The sequence below is a fragment of the Poecilia reticulata genome, chromosome 16 (genome assembly GCF_904066995.2).
Source record: "Poecilia reticulata chromosome 16, P_reticulata-male-v2, whole genome shotgun sequence".
NCBI lineage: Eukaryota > Metazoa > Chordata > Actinopteri > Cyprinodontiformes > Poeciliidae > Poecilia > Poecilia reticulata.
Genome location: NC_088845.1, coordinates 25,703,438 through 25,718,813, shown reverse-complemented (window position 1 = coordinate 25,718,813; position 15,376 = coordinate 25,703,438). Strand labels below are relative to the sequence as shown.

Here is a 15,376-nt window from a genome sequence, read left to right as displayed (position 1 = left end):
TAATGTGTCTCACATGATGACCTAGATTCATTATAACTGGAATTTAGTGTTCATTATAGTTGTGCAATATGAGCTTCCAAACATATTCTGTCTTGGAGGGGTGTCTAAAGTGTGGCCCTCTGAACATTTTTTGTGGCCCCTGACTGCAGTTCAAGAATTGTACAAATTTGATCCTCCAGTGGCCACTTTTGTCATTTATTTTTTAGAATAAGAGTTTCAATGACCAATCTCATTATTCTTTAATGGAAACTGTTGGGCATAGAGTATTTTTCCTTTAATTTCATAGTAAGTGGGGCTATCCATCCATCCATCCATCCATCCATCCATGGATGGATGGATGGAGTGGGGCTATAAACATCCAGCGACTTTTTGCGTAAAAGAATAAAAAAAGACAAAGCCTTCTATTACACTTTAACTTAAGAGTTTTTTGTTGGAGAAAGTTCTCATTTGTAGGAAATAGACTCAAATACTTACCCCAAAACCAAAGAAACAGTCTGCCTTTTATTAAGTCAAAAAAAGCACCTCTTGGTTTCATTAAAACATTGTTTGTTTAATATATTGTTGACAAAATTAGAACAGAACTGATCTTTTAAGTTGGAAAAAACTATTTGTCCCCCTGAGTACTTTCTACTTTGGGATTCTAACCCATGTTGCAAAAAGTTTGTACACCACTGGATTGAAGGCTTTGCAAACAATTAAATTGAGAGCGCCCCCTTGTGGACAACAGCAATTATTTTGAGGGGGAAAAGCAAACAACACAAACATGTTCATTTCTTGGAAAAAATACATTTCAGATGACTGCACATAGTTGTTGTCAATACATGTGTACTCATGACATGAAATCCAGCACTTTTAAATAAAGTTAAGAAAAAAAAAAAAAAAGAAAAAAGCCTGGTTTCCCCCCCAAAAAGGCTAAACGTGAATTCATTTTACATGAACATTACAGTGCAGAACCATTTGACCATTCTTGTTTTTATTGAAGTTTTACTTTACTTACACATGCAGCTTCAATAAAGTGCTATCACCAAGATATCTCACAAATCAAACATTTCAAACCCAGTAAGACTAATTCTATTTCGATGGAAAACACTGTAAACGATTAAAAACTGAGGAAATGGTGATACATTGAAACTTAGTCCCCCTGTTGCCTCCCACAAAAGTTCATCAACAAGTTACTGAAAACCTCCACCCAGCCTTAAAATATGCAGAAAATGATGTGTTTTATCAACATAACAACATTCTGTGTTTTACTTCACTCCTATAAATTAAATCAAAGAATGAAACTACTTTATCAGATGTATGTTAACCCGGATTTCTCTATGAGATAAAAGGGTAAAAAAGATAAAGTGAACGTCTCAATTTTTTCGATTTAAAGTGCCAACGGAAACCACCTGACGTATCTAAGTGCATTCTAACTTTCCCCGTGGTTAAATTAAAGCTATCAAGTCTTAATTGAGGCCTCAGAAATTAGACCTACTTTTATGATGTTCCCTTAACTCAGGGATCATGAATGCTAAGGAGAAAAACATCTGAATAAGATTACCTCTTAGGTATTTGCATAACATTCCTATCAGATGATCCCTGCTCCATGTTAACTTAACATCCTTCGAAGCCAAAAACGGGAACAAAAGCAGCTTATGGAGGTCACTTTCTGTGACCTTGGATTCTCCCGTCTAATATGGCTTCTTCTGCTCTTTTGTGCTTCTGCAGAGTGATCTGTAGCTGCCAGTACTTCAAGTAAACCCACATGAGGCTTCCGTTCTTCCTCTTGTCCATGTTCATCAGATCCGCACAGTGCCTGTCTCTCTTGAAAATGTCCTTCAAGTCAGACTCTAGGCCCAGCTCCGCGGCGATGGGGTTTTTGACCACCTTAAGCAGCATGTTCTTCTCCATCTCCAGCCGCTGATCCCGGGGCTGGATGAGAGAGCAGTAGGCGTTCTGACGCTCAACGAGCAGACCCTCAAGCTCCCTCAGGGTGGCCGTGGCGCGCTGGTGCCACTCGGCCTCCCGTTCCAAGGCGTCACGCAGCACAGCACCGGTGGCGCCAGATTTGACGAGCTTTTGCTTCTCGTCGTTCAGCGCGTCTCGCTCCTTATGTGAAAAAAAAAAAAAATACAATGTTTTTCTTTAAAGACAACAGGAAATGAACAAGAATGATGTAAAAGTGGGTTGAGCTGAAGGCGGGGTACCTGTTCCAGCCGTTTCCGTTCCTGGATTAGATGCTGGCTGTGAGAGACCAGGGCCTGCTGGTATCCTTTCACCCTCTGTTGCTCCTTCTCCACCTCCAGCTCGAGCGTAGCCACTGCCCTGCGGCTCTCTGTGAGCGTGTCCCGGTAGCGAGCCTCCATCTCGCTTTTTATCACGGAAACGTCTTTGTCGTACTGGACTTTAATCTTCTGGATCTCATTCTCAGAGTTCCTCGTCCATATCCAGCCTTTAAAGATAACAGTTTTTAGTAATACGGCCACAGAGGAGCACTTTATGTCTAACTTGTCTGGTCTTACTGAACTTGAAATTAAGCACATTGTTATAAACCCTCATAATAACAGTTACTACTTATTTAAAGGGGTAGTTTTATGTTAAACTGCCTTCATGCATGTTTGAGAAATCCCTTAATCTCCCTGGGCAACTATGCAGCTGTGTAAAAGCAGCAGTTTCCAAACTTCAAGCATTAAGCCTCACAGATCAGAATTCCATCGCGATCCACCCATCAGTTCCTTCAGATTAGCCAGCAGCAATTATCAAACACAGGGTGGAGCTGCACATCTGCTAAGCTCATTGAGCTACTTCGCAGTGCAGCACTGGCAAAAAATATTGTTAAAGGGTTAATAGAGGAGTCTGAAGGAGAAATTTTAGAAGGAGTCGGAACTTTTAAAGAGACAGAGGCCCAATTTCGAGGCACCGTCAAATTTCTTTTAAGTCTTATTTGGTATGTATGTAGCATTTTTACAACATCTTAAGGTAATATAGTTACTTGACTGTGCAATAAAATGGCAGAATTAGGGCTGTAGTGATACAATACTTTCTCTATACAATACACAATATTCTGCTCACGATACGATATATATTGCGACATTCAGCAAACAATTCAGATACAATTCAATACACTTTTGCAATTTTCTGAAAGATTTTAGAGGGACAGAGTGATTTTGGTGACATTTTGTGACTGTTATAGAGTTGGACTGAATTAAACTGAAAATAGTAATAGTAAATTAAATTAATTCACCAACTACTAATCACCAACTAGTAGTTGGTGATTACTACTAGTTGGTGATAGTAGTAATCACCAATTACTATTGTGTAGTTGGTGATTATAACTACACAATACACGATGGCTCTGGTTGGACATGGACACAGACTTAAAGTCGATAGCTGGACAAAATGAATCAAAGAAGTGGAGAGAAAACATGTTTCTTTTAATTGAAACAGTACAAACTGTAGCTTACATGCATTTGTAAAGTAAATAAAGTGCACCAAGCACCCTGCTCTGAATAGTTTGATACCTTTTTAACCTTGACACTAAGCCTGATGACCTAATCACTCTCCCAGCGTGAGCAAGGTGACAGTTGGATGTTACGATACTTGCGGATGAATATCAATTTTTTTCTAGGAAAGAAAATATCGATATATATCACAAAATCGATATTACACAGACCTAGGTAGAATATATATATTTTTTAGTATCTGCGAATAAGATTATCAACAAAATGAAAATGTTCCATAAAAGAAATCAATAGTAATTTTCTTGAAATAAAGTCAGGAAACCACATAACCCTGCCTACTTTTTAATCTAGATTTAAAACACCCAATCCCAACATTTCCAGAGGAATATAATTGTGAAACTTACGAAATGCAGCCAGTCCCAACATGGGGACCAGCAGGGCGTAGTTCCACTTGTTGCCACCACTGGCCCCTCCATCCCCACGGGCCCCTGCATCCCCGCTTCCCTGGTTTGGATGGATGTTCCATCTGGGAGGGTTATTCAAGTTATTCATGGAGGCTGCTGGAAGGACAAACAAATAAAATAATCCAACGAAAACAAATTTTTAATTTATATTCATTCCTTCTGTAGCTAACAATGTGATTTACACATTTGTCTCCAGCTATAAATAAAGCAGTTTTCAGACTTTAATGGCAAAACTGACATCTTAGATTACTGAAAGCTCATATCACTAGTTTTTCTTTAAAAGCCTAAACTTAAGTTCAATGTTCGTCATTAAATGTAAATATTTATTTTAGCATTAACGAAATGCCCGTAACTACCACAAACAGGTCTTTGTATATTGTAGACATAGACATGTTTTTACAAACTGTAGCGATGACACCTGAGGGGGTTTGGCAGTTGAGCTGACCAAAAACAAAGCTAGCATCAGCTAGCATGCTCGCTAACCTTTAGCTTTGCCTTTGCGGCTAAAGTATTTAACACCAAACTAACAACGGAAAATATAGCTGCACCATAATTACATCAAACCATCATTTCTCTGCATTGTATATGCAGCTGCCTCTCACCTTGAATGAAATGCCTAGGTCACTTATGCATTTGTTCCTGCATACTCCGCTTATACAATAATCATTTGCTAGTGCACACAGCTCTGGATAGGGTGGTTGATTTAAACCGACTTGAACAAAACATTATTTAAATATCACAAAACAACAACTTTTTATTTTCTTTCAAATTTTTTTATACCGTTGAATGTTTCTTATGCTTGAAAACAATGCAACATTTTTTATAAGTAAAATATATTAGGCATAAAGTAGATAACCCCCCTCTTCGTACACTGGTTCCGTCTAGTCCGACAGCATATCTCTTCCCCCGACACCAGAGCAACAGTTTTTTACCGACAATATGGCGTCTGTACGTGCGGCGTCCCGTCTCCTCTCCAAGAGGGTGCTCGCTAACACGAAAGCGGTTAGTAGCCACAACTGGACATTCAAAAATAATTGGGCATATTTTTATGTATATATATTTTAATTATGTGTGTACATTTGAGTCATCATATTTAGATACGCAGCAAATAAGTATTGCTTTCATAATCGCCGAATTGTTGCTTGCGTAACCTATTATGTAGCATAGGGTGTCTCAATGTGACACCTCAAAGAATCTAATTATTGCCAGCCCGAGGAAAAGCATTGTTATTGTCTAATCATTCCATATTTATGTGTTGCAAATGATCAATTTAGAGCAATATTTGTAAAACTCATGGGTCATTGTTTTATATTATTTATTTAAAAACTTTGTAACCAGCTCCTTACGACATGCATGTTGCTAATTTTTCATAAGTAAATGTATGCACACACCAAAAGAAGCGGTTTATCATCAAGCAGAACAAATGTTGGCGTAAAATAAAAAATTTAAACATCTTTAAGTAATTCTACTGTGTAATTTTGCAGTGTTATGCATTATAAATCCATATTTAGCCGTTTTTTTTGTTTTTTTTGCTCCTCTGTCATTGTGAAGAGCTAATAAAATGCAGTTGTCTATTTCCATGGCTCCATGCGAGTTATGCAGCATCTCTTGTTTTAAAGAAACTACATTGTTGTGGGTCATGCTTCATTATAGACATTACCTTTAGTTGTGTTGTTTCTGATTTATTTTTGTTGTACAGGTCCTACTCAAAAATTATCATATTGTGATAAAGTTAATTGTTTTCCATAATGTAGTGATAAAAAGTAAACTGTCTTATATTTTAGATTCATTGCACACCAACTGAAATATTTCAGTCCTTTTATTGTTTTGATACTGATGATTTTGACATACAGCTCATAAAAACCCAAAATCCCTGTCTCAAAAAATTAGCATATTTCATCCGACCAATAAAAGAAAAGTGTTTTAATACCAAAAAAGTCCACCTTCAAATAATTATGTTCAGTTATGCACTCAATACTTGGTCAGGAATCCTTTTTCAGCCTTCAATGCGGTGTGGCATGGAGGCAATCAGCCTGTGGCACTGCTGAGGTGTTATGGAGGCCCAGGATGCTTCGATAGCCTTAAGCTCATCCAGAGTTTTGGGTCTTGCGTCTCTCAACTTTCTCTTCACAATATCCCACAGATTCTCTATGGGGTTCAGGTCAGGAGAGTTGGCAAACCAATTGAGTACAGTAATACCATGGTCAGTGGTCCCATGGTCAATACCATGGACAGTAATACCACTGGTAAATGGCATGACCTGGCAGGTGCCAGGTTGTGCTGAAAAATGAAATCTTCATCTCCATAAAGCTTTTTTTCAGATGGAGCATGAAGGGCTCCAAAATCTCCTGATAGCTGCTGCATTGACCCTGCCCTTGATAAAACACAGTGGACCAACACCAGCAGCTGACATGGCTCCCCAGACCATTACTGACTGTGGGTACTTGACCCTGGACGTCTGGCATTTTGGCATTTCCTTCTCCCCAGTCTTCCTCCAGACTCTGGCACCTTGATTTCCGAATGACATGCAAAATTTGCTTTCATCCGAAAAAAGTACTTTGGACCACTGAGCAACAGTCCAGTGCTGCTTCTCTGTAGCCCAGGTCAGGCGCTTCTGCCGCTGTTTCTGGTTCAAAAGTGGCTTGACCTTTGACCTGGGGAATGCAGCACCTGTAGCCCATTTCCTGCACACGCCTGTGCACGGTGGCTCTGGATGTTTCTACTCCAGACTCAGTCCACTGCTTCTGCAGGTCCCCCAAGGTCTGGAATCAGTCCTTCTCCACAATCTTCTTCAGGGTCCGGTCACCTCTTCTCGTTACCACTGGTGCAGCGTTTTCTGCCACACTTTTTTCTTCCCACTGAGGTGCCTTGATACAGCACTCTGGGAACAGCCTGTTCGTTCAGAAATTTCTTTCTGTGTCTCACCCTCTTGCTTGAGGGTGTCAATGATGACCTTCTGGACAGCAGTCAGGTCAGCAGTCTTACCCATGATTGCGGTTTTGAGTAATGAACCAGGCTGGGAGTTTTTAAAAGCCTCAGGAATCTTTTGCAGGTGTTTAGAGTTATTTCATTGATTCAGATGATTAGATTCATTGCTCGTTCAGAGAACCTTTTCATGATATGCTAATTTTTTGAGACGGGGATTTTGGATTTTCATGAGCTCTATGCCAAAATCATCAGTATTAAAACAATAAAAGACCTGAACTATTTCAGTTGGTGTGCAATGAATCTAAAATATATGACAGTTAAATTTTTATCATTACATTATGGAAAATAATGAACTTTATCACAATATGCAAATTTTTTGAGAAGGACTTGTACATCGTGTTTAGAACGGGTATCTTTTGGTTTAAGATGATAGTAGTTGGCATTTCTACCAGAAACTATTGGACCCAATAAGATCCTCACTGATGGGCTATGAAAAGGTCCAAACTTGTACATACATTACGTTATACATTGTTATGCTTTCGTTTGCCCACATTTCAAAGAAGGGATCTGATTTGCTATTTTGTGAAAATATTAATAGGAAAATGGTTTTGCTTGTTTTTTGTTGTTGCTGCTGTTGTTTAAGTGGAAATACTGTTGCAATTGCTTATTTACAATGTTATGATCCTGACATGACCATGTCAGTTTATTTGTGATGAATTATGATGACTGTTTCAGAGATGATGGGGAGCACACTAAGGCACACTTTCATTACTGTCTACTTATCGCTAAACATTGAAGTGCAACATCTTTGTCTGAAACAATATCTGTCCGCTTTTTAAAAAAATGATTTAATGATTTATAGAGATTTGAAGGAAAATATGCACTACTGGTTCTCCAACTGATGGTGGAGACGGTAGTTTTGAAACAAAAGTAGGAATAAGAGGTCATCCCTGTTTATCCTTTAAAAATGTGTTGTTTTTTTTAACATTTATCTTTTTAAACTAAACTCAAAGCAGTACGTTAAATTACATGTTGTCGTTTAGTGAATGTAGAGACAGAAAATGGAAATATAGTGTGTCAAGTCCTTTATGGATTTGACCGGTCGCTGATCTCAGATCCGATCAAAACATATCTGGCAGTTTGGAAAAATTGCTAGTGCTTTTCTGATGTAACCATGGCAATAACGAACATATTTTTAGCAGCTGTAATGGTTTGATTAATATAGATTACGTAATTCCTAATAAGACCTACTGTCTGTTTCCTGAACTGAAGTTGATGAAGGAAAATATTGAATTGAGCTGCAGTTCTGCTTTGTTAAACCAGTGCATAACATTGCTTTGTGTCATAATTTACCAACAAACTGGATTTCTTCCTCTGTTGTCAATGACTAGATGGTCACCGTTGCGTTTGCTTCTAGAGTCGTTTTGACAGGAGCGCGACCGTCAGTGGATTTCATGTAATCTATGTGAGTTTCTAGTTGTTGTTGTTCTCTCTCAGGTCCCCGCTGCTGCAGTTCAGGGCTCCAGGAACTTTCACTTCTCCATCTACGGCAAGAAGAAGAGCGCCAAAGTAGCAGATGATGTGAGTTCTTCTTTTTGTGTGTTGAAAATCAGGATGCCTCCTCCCCGCTTTGAAAATTGCCTCTTTATTAGACGTTTTAAAAATATATCGCCTTTATCCGACCGTCTCCAGATCTCCACCCAGTATCCTGTTGTGGATCACGAGTTTGATGCCGTGGTGGTGGGAGCCGGAGGAGCTGGGCTTCGGGCCGCTTTTGGCCTATCGGAGGCCGGCTTCAACACGGCCTGCGTCACCAAGCTGTTCCCCACCAGGTCTCACACCGTCGCTGCACAGGTACCCCGACACGATGGTGTATGCTAGCAGGACTGTCGGCCATTTTGGAGAGCAGTTTCGTCTCGACTCTACTTGTGTCTTTCGTTCTTTTTGGAGCAGTGCTGTTTGGTAAAGTATTCCTCTCGTTTCCAGGGTGGGATCAACGCGGCTCTGGGTAACATGGAGCAGGATGACTGGCGCTGGCATTTCTACGACACTGTGAAGGGATCTGATTGGCTGGGAGACCAGGACGCCATCCACTACATGACAGAGCAGGCTCCTGCAGCCGTAGTGGAGGTCAGCTCCGTCTCTGACGAGTTTTTGCTTTTTTTTAATCTTGCACATATCTGACTCTTCCAAAAGAAACCATGATTATTCAAGATGGTGCTACAGTATTAGCTTCTTTAACTCTATGAGAAAACCTTCGAGTAGGTATGAGTTACAGTGATCCATAAGAAACTCGTGTCGCTCATCTTTCTCAGCTGGAAAACTTCGGCATGCCATTCAGCCGCACCGAAGAGGGGAAGATCTACCAGAGAGCCTTCGGGGGTCAGAGTCTCAAGTACGGGAAGGGGGGCCAGGCCCACCGCTGCTGCTGTGTGGCGGACCGGACGGGACACTCCCTGCTGCATACGCTTTACGGAAGGGTGAGGACTTCAGCTTCTCCCTCCAGCTCAGACAAGGAGCTCGTTTCGGTCGAACTGCGTTTCACTCGTCGTTCTCCCTGCCTCTCCCTCAGTCTCTCCGCTATGACACCAGCTACTTCGTGGAGTACTTTGCTCTGGATCTGCTGATGGAAAACGGAGAGTGTAAAGGAGTTATTGCTCTCTGCATGGAGGACGGCTCCATCCACCGCTTCAGAGCCCAGAACACCGTCATCGCCACAGGGTACACCAGGAACTCGGCTGCAGCTCAGTGTTGTCGGCTCAGGACTCACAGTTATAATGAGACTTTAAATGTGTGTTTCTCAGTGGTTACGGAAGGACGTATTTCAGCTGCACGTCTGCCCACACCAGCACAGGAGACGGAACCGCCATGGTGACCAGAGCCGGCCTGCCGTGCCAGGATTTAGAGTTTGTGCAGTTCCATCCCACCGGTGAGAAAAGTCACAACCAGAGCCAGAGTGAGAGGCAAACTGCTTTGAAGTGCCACGGAAATTTGGCATAATCTTGTAAGAAAGCGTTAATGTTTACATGTGTGGAATTTTGCCCCTGCTATCTCACTCAGTGGCGTAAAGAGAGAGTAAAGAACAAAGCACTTCAGAGTTACAATCTTGTTGATTAATTGAAAGGGAAAGCTGTATTGCTTGATTCTTCAATAATGCAGAAACATTGGTGAAATCTCATGGTAATGTTTTTTCCCCCTACATGCTGGATGTTGTTATTGACTGATTGTTGCAGACCTTCAGCTCAAAGGTTGCAGCAGAAGGTGGAGCCAGAGACGTACAGGTGGACAGACGTAATGCCACAACTACCTTAACTTGATCTTTTAGACAAGATTAAGAAAAACTGAAAAGTAAACAGTGACGTGGTCCAGGTTTTGCAGAACAGACCAAAAGTCTTAACCCTGCATGTTTTCACTGACACAACTTTCAAAATGTGTGTGTGTGTTGTAGTTTTACACTTTTGCCGCTTTGATCATCTGGGTCCAGCTTTCGGACACGGACCGAACCGTTTCTGTGTTCAGACGTTTAAAGTGACAGATGTGTGTGACTGAAGGTCGTCCTTATTTTTGTTTCTGCCAGACATTTGACACCAGCCTCAACGGTGACGTTTCATAATCATGCTGCGCCGTATTGAAGGCTGTGTGTGTTTGTCTTTCTTCTTATAGTCTAATCTTCATACTGTTTTTCACCTGTTGGCTAAATAAGCACAGTTACATTGCGTGGGTCAAAAATAGTTGCGTTTGGATTTACAGTGATGAGTGTAGATAATTGAGGCCACTGCTACAGCTGCCATTTTAGCTCAAAACTGAAGGGTATAAAAAGCTTTGTGTAGGAACGATGCAGCAGAATGTGTCAACTCGACTCGAAGGATGACGTAACTATTCAAGTTTATTGTTTGATTTTATTTTTTTTTTACATGGAACCTAAACGAGTGCATTTTTAGAGACTTTAACAATGACGTGGCAGTCTACTAGTATAGTAAGACTTGCAGTTTCGAGAACCTGGCCAGGCCAAACCTTTAGTGTCTCACATTTTAAAAATGACATAAAAAGGCGTTTAATTTTTGAAAGTAGAGTCTGGAATGCAGGGCTGCAATTAATGATTATTTTCATTGTTGATTATGCTATTGATTACTTTGACAACTAATCGGATAAAAAAATTGGCACATTTTTAATTTAACCACATAAGCCTTTTTTTACACGATATTTGAAATATTTTAAAAGATGCAAATAATTAGGTTTTTTACAATGCAAAAAAACCCAATAAGCATTATTAAAGCTTATTCTTTTAATAAGCTTTAATAATGAAAGCTTATTAAAGGAATAAGCTTTCATTATTCCTTTAATGAAAGCTTGATCATGTGTAGTAAAAACTGCATCTGCAGCTAAAAAAGTACTGTCTAGTGTGTTGATTAGTAAATTGACAACAAAATGTGCCTAATGGGACATTGATTTTGCAGAATTTGAAAAAAGTGAAGCTAAAAATGATACTTGATGAGTTCTGGGTAGAATATATTTATAGACAAATGTTTTTTTATCTCATGCAAAACATATATCTTCTTTGTACAGCTTTTGCTTAATTAGATCTCTGATTGTTCTTTCAGCAAATTGGGCAATTTTAGAGTCTGCATATTCCAGTTAATCTATTACTAAATTAGTCAATAATTGATTAATCACAATTAATTCCATTAATCATTTCAACCCTGCTGGAGTTGTTATATGAACAATGCTTTCCCAGCAGTTTAACACGTGAATGTTTGCAGGGATCTACGGGGCTGGCTGCCTGATTACGGAGGGTTGCCGTGGCGAGGGAGGAATCCTGATCAACAGCGAGGGCGAGCGCTTCATGGAGCGTTACGCCCCCAACGCCAAAGACCTGGCCTCCAGAGACGTGGTGTCCCGCTCCATGACCATAGAGATCAGAGAGGGCAGGTAGGGAGGGTCACGGCACACAGATTTCTTCTTTTTTTTGTTCTGCTTCGTGGCTGCAGACATGAAGCGGCCGTTAAAATGGTCGCCCTACTCTCTGTAGAGGTGTGGGTCCGGACAAGGACCACGTGTACCTGCAGCTCCACCACCTGCCTCCGCAGCAGCTGGCCACCAGGCTGCCCGGGATCTCTGAGACCGCCATGATCTTCGCTGGAGTCGACGTGACTAAGGAGCCCATCCCCGTCCTGCCCACGGTTCACTACAACATGGGAGGAATTCCCACCAACTACAAGGGACAGGTTCGCCCCCCCCCCACCCACACCTCCGATCCCGTTCGCCGCTCTCAGATGTCTCCTCAGACCACCGTTAACGATGAATTTTAAAAAATTTTTCCCCACCATCAGGTGATTGATCACACTAACGGCAAGGACAAAGTGATTCCTGGGCTGTACGCCTGCGGTGAGGCGGCTTGTGCCAGCGTTCACGGCGCTAACAGGCTGGGCGCTAACTCGCTGCTGGACCTGGTGGTGTTCGGGAGAGCCTGCGCGCTGACCATCGCAGAGGAGCACAAACCTGGTAAGATTTCTCTGCTTCTGCAGCAGACAACACGATTGATGGGTCAATGTGTTACATTAGCAGTGTTCCATGTGAAATCACTGCTAACACTCGTTTACGTCGCTTTAGGAGAGAAGCTTTCGCCCCTGAAGCCCAGCGCAGGAGAGGAGTCTGTGGCCAACCTGGACAAGCTGAGGTTTGCTAATGGAAATCTGAGAACATCTGAGATCAGGCTGAACATGCAGAAGGTGAACACTTTGAACACAGACTCGGCAGTCCACCGTGGATTTGCTAGGACGTGTTCTTCCAAAAGCTGGAATTGTTTTATTTTCCCGCGTCCAGACTATGCAGAACCACGCCGCCGTCTTCCGTACCGGCTCTGTTCTGAAGGAGGGATGCGATAAGATGGCCGACGTCTACCAGAGCATGGAGAAGATCAAAACGTTTGACAGAGGTAGGATTCTCCACAGCCACAGAGTCTTTGTACTCTTTGGCTGTGTGGAGAACTGATTAAGGTGGATTTTTTTGTTTGTTTTGTTTTGTGTATTAGGCATCGTGTGGAACACAGACTTGGTGGAGTCACTGGAGCTGCAGAACCTGATGCTGAACGCCGTCCAAACCATCAACGGTGCTGAGCAAAGAAAGGAGAGCAGGGGTGCGCACGCCAGAGAGGACTTCAAGGTTAGTCCTTAGATTTATAAAAAAAAATTTACATCACTGATCTTTATATTTCTGTTTCTTCACTCATTCAAAGTAATTGTGACTCCATACTTTCGCCTTACTAAGATCAGTTGAGCATGATGAAAAACAAAGCAGCCTGATTTGTTAGAAAAATGTAGCTTCATTTTCTGGCCACTTGGGGGCGCCCAGGGGCTGAGCTGCCAGCTCCTGATGAAAAGTCAAAGTGGAGTTAAAAATGAGGCTAACTTCACATCAAACCCATTTTAACTGGTAGAACTTTGAATTTCACACCTTTCATCCTATTAAACACGTTCTGGACCAGTGGTGTCCAAAAGTTTTGTCATAAGGGCCAAAGTTGTTCAGTTGAAAGCATTAGGCTGCTTGTTTTTCATAACATTTTTAAGATTAACTGTTTGTGCCTCATTTCATCTTATCTGCTCCATAACAAACAAAAAAATTCTGTAAAAAATACGGCTGAAATGGCCCCTTCGCCTTGGACAAGGGGTCAAAACAAGCATCCATCCTAGCTAACATACATATTTGAAACAACTAGTTTCAGAAAATGTTTGATTTCATATTTAAAGCCAGGAATCTAGTATTTCCAGATACGCCAACACACACACTGTTAGATGACAGAACCGTGTGAAAATTTTGTTTGTTTATTGCACGTGTGGTTCCATTCTCACCCTAGTCTGTCACCATGGCAATTTGATCGGCCCCTTTGTGTTTCAGGATCGTATCGATGAGTACGACTACTCCAAGCCCCTGGAGGGTCAGCAGAAGAAGCCCTTCGAGCAGCACTGGAGGAAGCACACCATGTCATACGTAGACCCCAAAACTGGAAAGGTACCACGTGCGCTCTGGTTTGTCGTCGTCTCGCCGTCATTAGTGTTGTCTTAACGCGCCTCTTATTCCGACCAATCCCAGGTGACGCTGAGGTACCGCCCCGTCATCGACAGCTCTCTGAACGAGCAGGACTGCGCCCACGTTCCTCCTGCCATCCGCTCGTACTGAGAAGCTCTCCCCCGACAACAGAAAGATCATAAACTGCTATTTAAGAGAAAAACATAATTTCTGTTAACAGATAAGACGGTTCATGTTGCACATTTGTAATCATTTAGTGATGCTGATCATAAAAACTGCCGGTTTCAGACTTTGACGTCACATTCCTGTTTCTGTCCTTCCTGCCTGTTTAGCCTCGACTTATCTCGGCAAAGGTCCGGTGGATCTCTCGGTTCTTGTCGATATTAGAAACGCTTGATAAGTTGAACACTGACAACGAACAAATTTCAAGCTCTGCTTTCTGTCATGACACTATTTTCTCGCGTTTGTGTCGTTCTAAGCAGCTCTGCCGCTTAAAATTCTCCCTGCTGAGCGAAGAGACGGTGGGGGACGAATGTAATCTGATGCGCACACGTCGCCGAAAGAGCGGGAAGGTTTTAAGTGTGTAAATATTTCAGAAATGTACAATAAATGTGCTTAGCTGTACACACCAGTTGCATCATCTGCGTATTACTAGTGTGTGGTCTCCACGCGGCTTCTGTTCAGTAATAAATCGGCTAAAAGTCCTGAGTGAGCTTCAGCTTTCTGTATCAGTATCGGTATAAATGTTAATCAAAAGTAGCAGTTTGAAGATCTTCAACCACATTTGCATCTTAGCTGATGGAACAATGACTCTTCTATATGTTCTGCTGTCTTCCTCTGACGACATTTTGTAGAAAAGGTCAGCGAGTGCCTCTGTCAGAGTAACTAACGCTGCAGGAAAAAATGCTCCTTCCATTCAGCAGACAGAACAAAGCTGCGTATGTCCTGGGTTGAATTGACGCCTGAACAGATGCAATGCAAACCCAAGAAGTCTTGATGGATTTGAAGGTGGAAGAAACGCTTGGTTCAGAAAAAATGAAAAACACATTGTTCTTTTATGTTTTGAATCGATTAAAGGGTGACTTAAATTATTTTCTTGTTTGAGGGGGAAAAAAATTTGACTTTATTCTATTTTTTTCCCCCATTTGTATTTGTTTTCATATATTCAATAAAGTTTATGCTATGCATAGAATCGAAAGCTCTTTGTTTTACCTTGTGGAATTGAAAGCGACAAACTAAAAATGAAGTGCTGGGTACTGATGGGTATTTTCTGAACCTACCATATTTTCCGCACTATAAGGCGCACCTAAAAACCTTCAATTTCCTCAAAAGCCGACAGTGCGCCTTATAATCCGGTGCGCCTTATCTGATCTATGTTTTCGCATCCACCTGAATAATGTGTAGTTGCGCCACTGCGGGGACCACTTCTTTATTATTACACATCCACATTTGTAGAGTACGGAACAAATCACGCAACCGTAACTAGTGTCTATTCTATGCGCCTTATATATGAAA

General features: G+C 41.5%; 2 protein-coding genes across 3 annotated transcripts; one reads left to right on the top strand and one right to left on the bottom strand.

The window, feature by feature from the left end:
• Positions 1-529: 529 nt before the first annotated feature.
• On the bottom strand, positions 530-4,628 carry LOC103478295 (coiled-coil domain-containing protein 127). Of its 2 annotated transcripts, none has more exons than XM_008432034.3 (4): positions 4,510-4,628; positions 3,848-4,003; positions 2,190-2,434; positions 530-2,091 (listed from the first exon to the last, which is right to left on the bottom strand). In XM_008432034.3, exons 2-4 carry the CDS (start codon positions 3,993-3,995, stop codon positions 1,645-1,647), a joined length of 840 nt encoding a protein of 279 aa, XP_008430256.1. In that variant the 5' UTR covers positions 3,996-4,003; positions 4,510-4,628; the 3' UTR covers positions 530-1,644. The 2 variants fall into 2 exon arrangements, with proteins under 2 accessions (XP_008430256.1, XP_008430257.1); XM_008432035.3 differs by having other exon boundaries at positions 3,848-4,000.
• A 135-nt stretch (positions 4,629-4,763) lies between these two features.
• sdha (succinate dehydrogenase complex, subunit A, flavoprotein (Fp)) lies at positions 4,764-14,569 on the top strand. Its single transcript, XM_008432036.3, has 15 exons — positions 4,764-4,909; positions 8,333-8,416; positions 8,528-8,689; positions 8,822-8,965; positions 9,151-9,315; positions 9,408-9,556; positions 9,640-9,764; positions 11,596-11,764; positions 11,865-12,060; positions 12,166-12,337; positions 12,446-12,564; positions 12,659-12,770; positions 12,867-12,997; positions 13,730-13,843; positions 13,925-14,569. Exons 1-15 carry the CDS (start codon positions 4,847-4,849, stop codon positions 14,009-14,011), a joined length of 1,992 nt encoding a protein of 663 aa, XP_008430258.1. The 5' UTR covers positions 4,764-4,846; the 3' UTR covers positions 14,012-14,569.
• The last annotated feature ends 807 nt before the right edge of the window (positions 14,570-15,376 follow it).

Excerpts from the sequence above, each read along its gene's own strand:
- sdha (XM_008432036.3), top strand. The coding sequence starts at position 4,847 with ATGGCGTCTGTACGTGCGGCGTCCCGTCTCCTCTCCAAGAGGGTGCTC. Across the intron at positions 8,966-9,150 it reads CTCCTGCAGCCGTAGTGGAG|CTGGAAAACTTCGGCATGCC; the intron begins GTCAGCTCCGTC and ends CATCTTTCTCAG. Across the intron at positions 12,061-12,165 it reads CCACCAACTACAAGGGACAG|GTGATTGATCACACTAACGG; the intron begins GTTCGCCCCCCC and ends CCCCACCATCAG.
- LOC103478295 (XM_008432034.3), bottom strand. The coding sequence starts at position 3,995 with ATGAATAACTTGAATAACCCTCCCAGATGGAACATCCATCCAAACCAG. Across the intron at positions 2,435-3,847 it reads GTTGGGACTGGCTGCATTTC|GCTGGATATGGACGAGGAAC; the intron begins GTAAGTTTCACA and ends TTATCTTTAAAG. Across the intron at positions 2,092-2,189 it reads AACGGAAACGGCTGGAACAG|GAGCGAGACGCGCTGAACGA; the intron begins GTACCCCGCCTT and ends TTTTCACATAAG.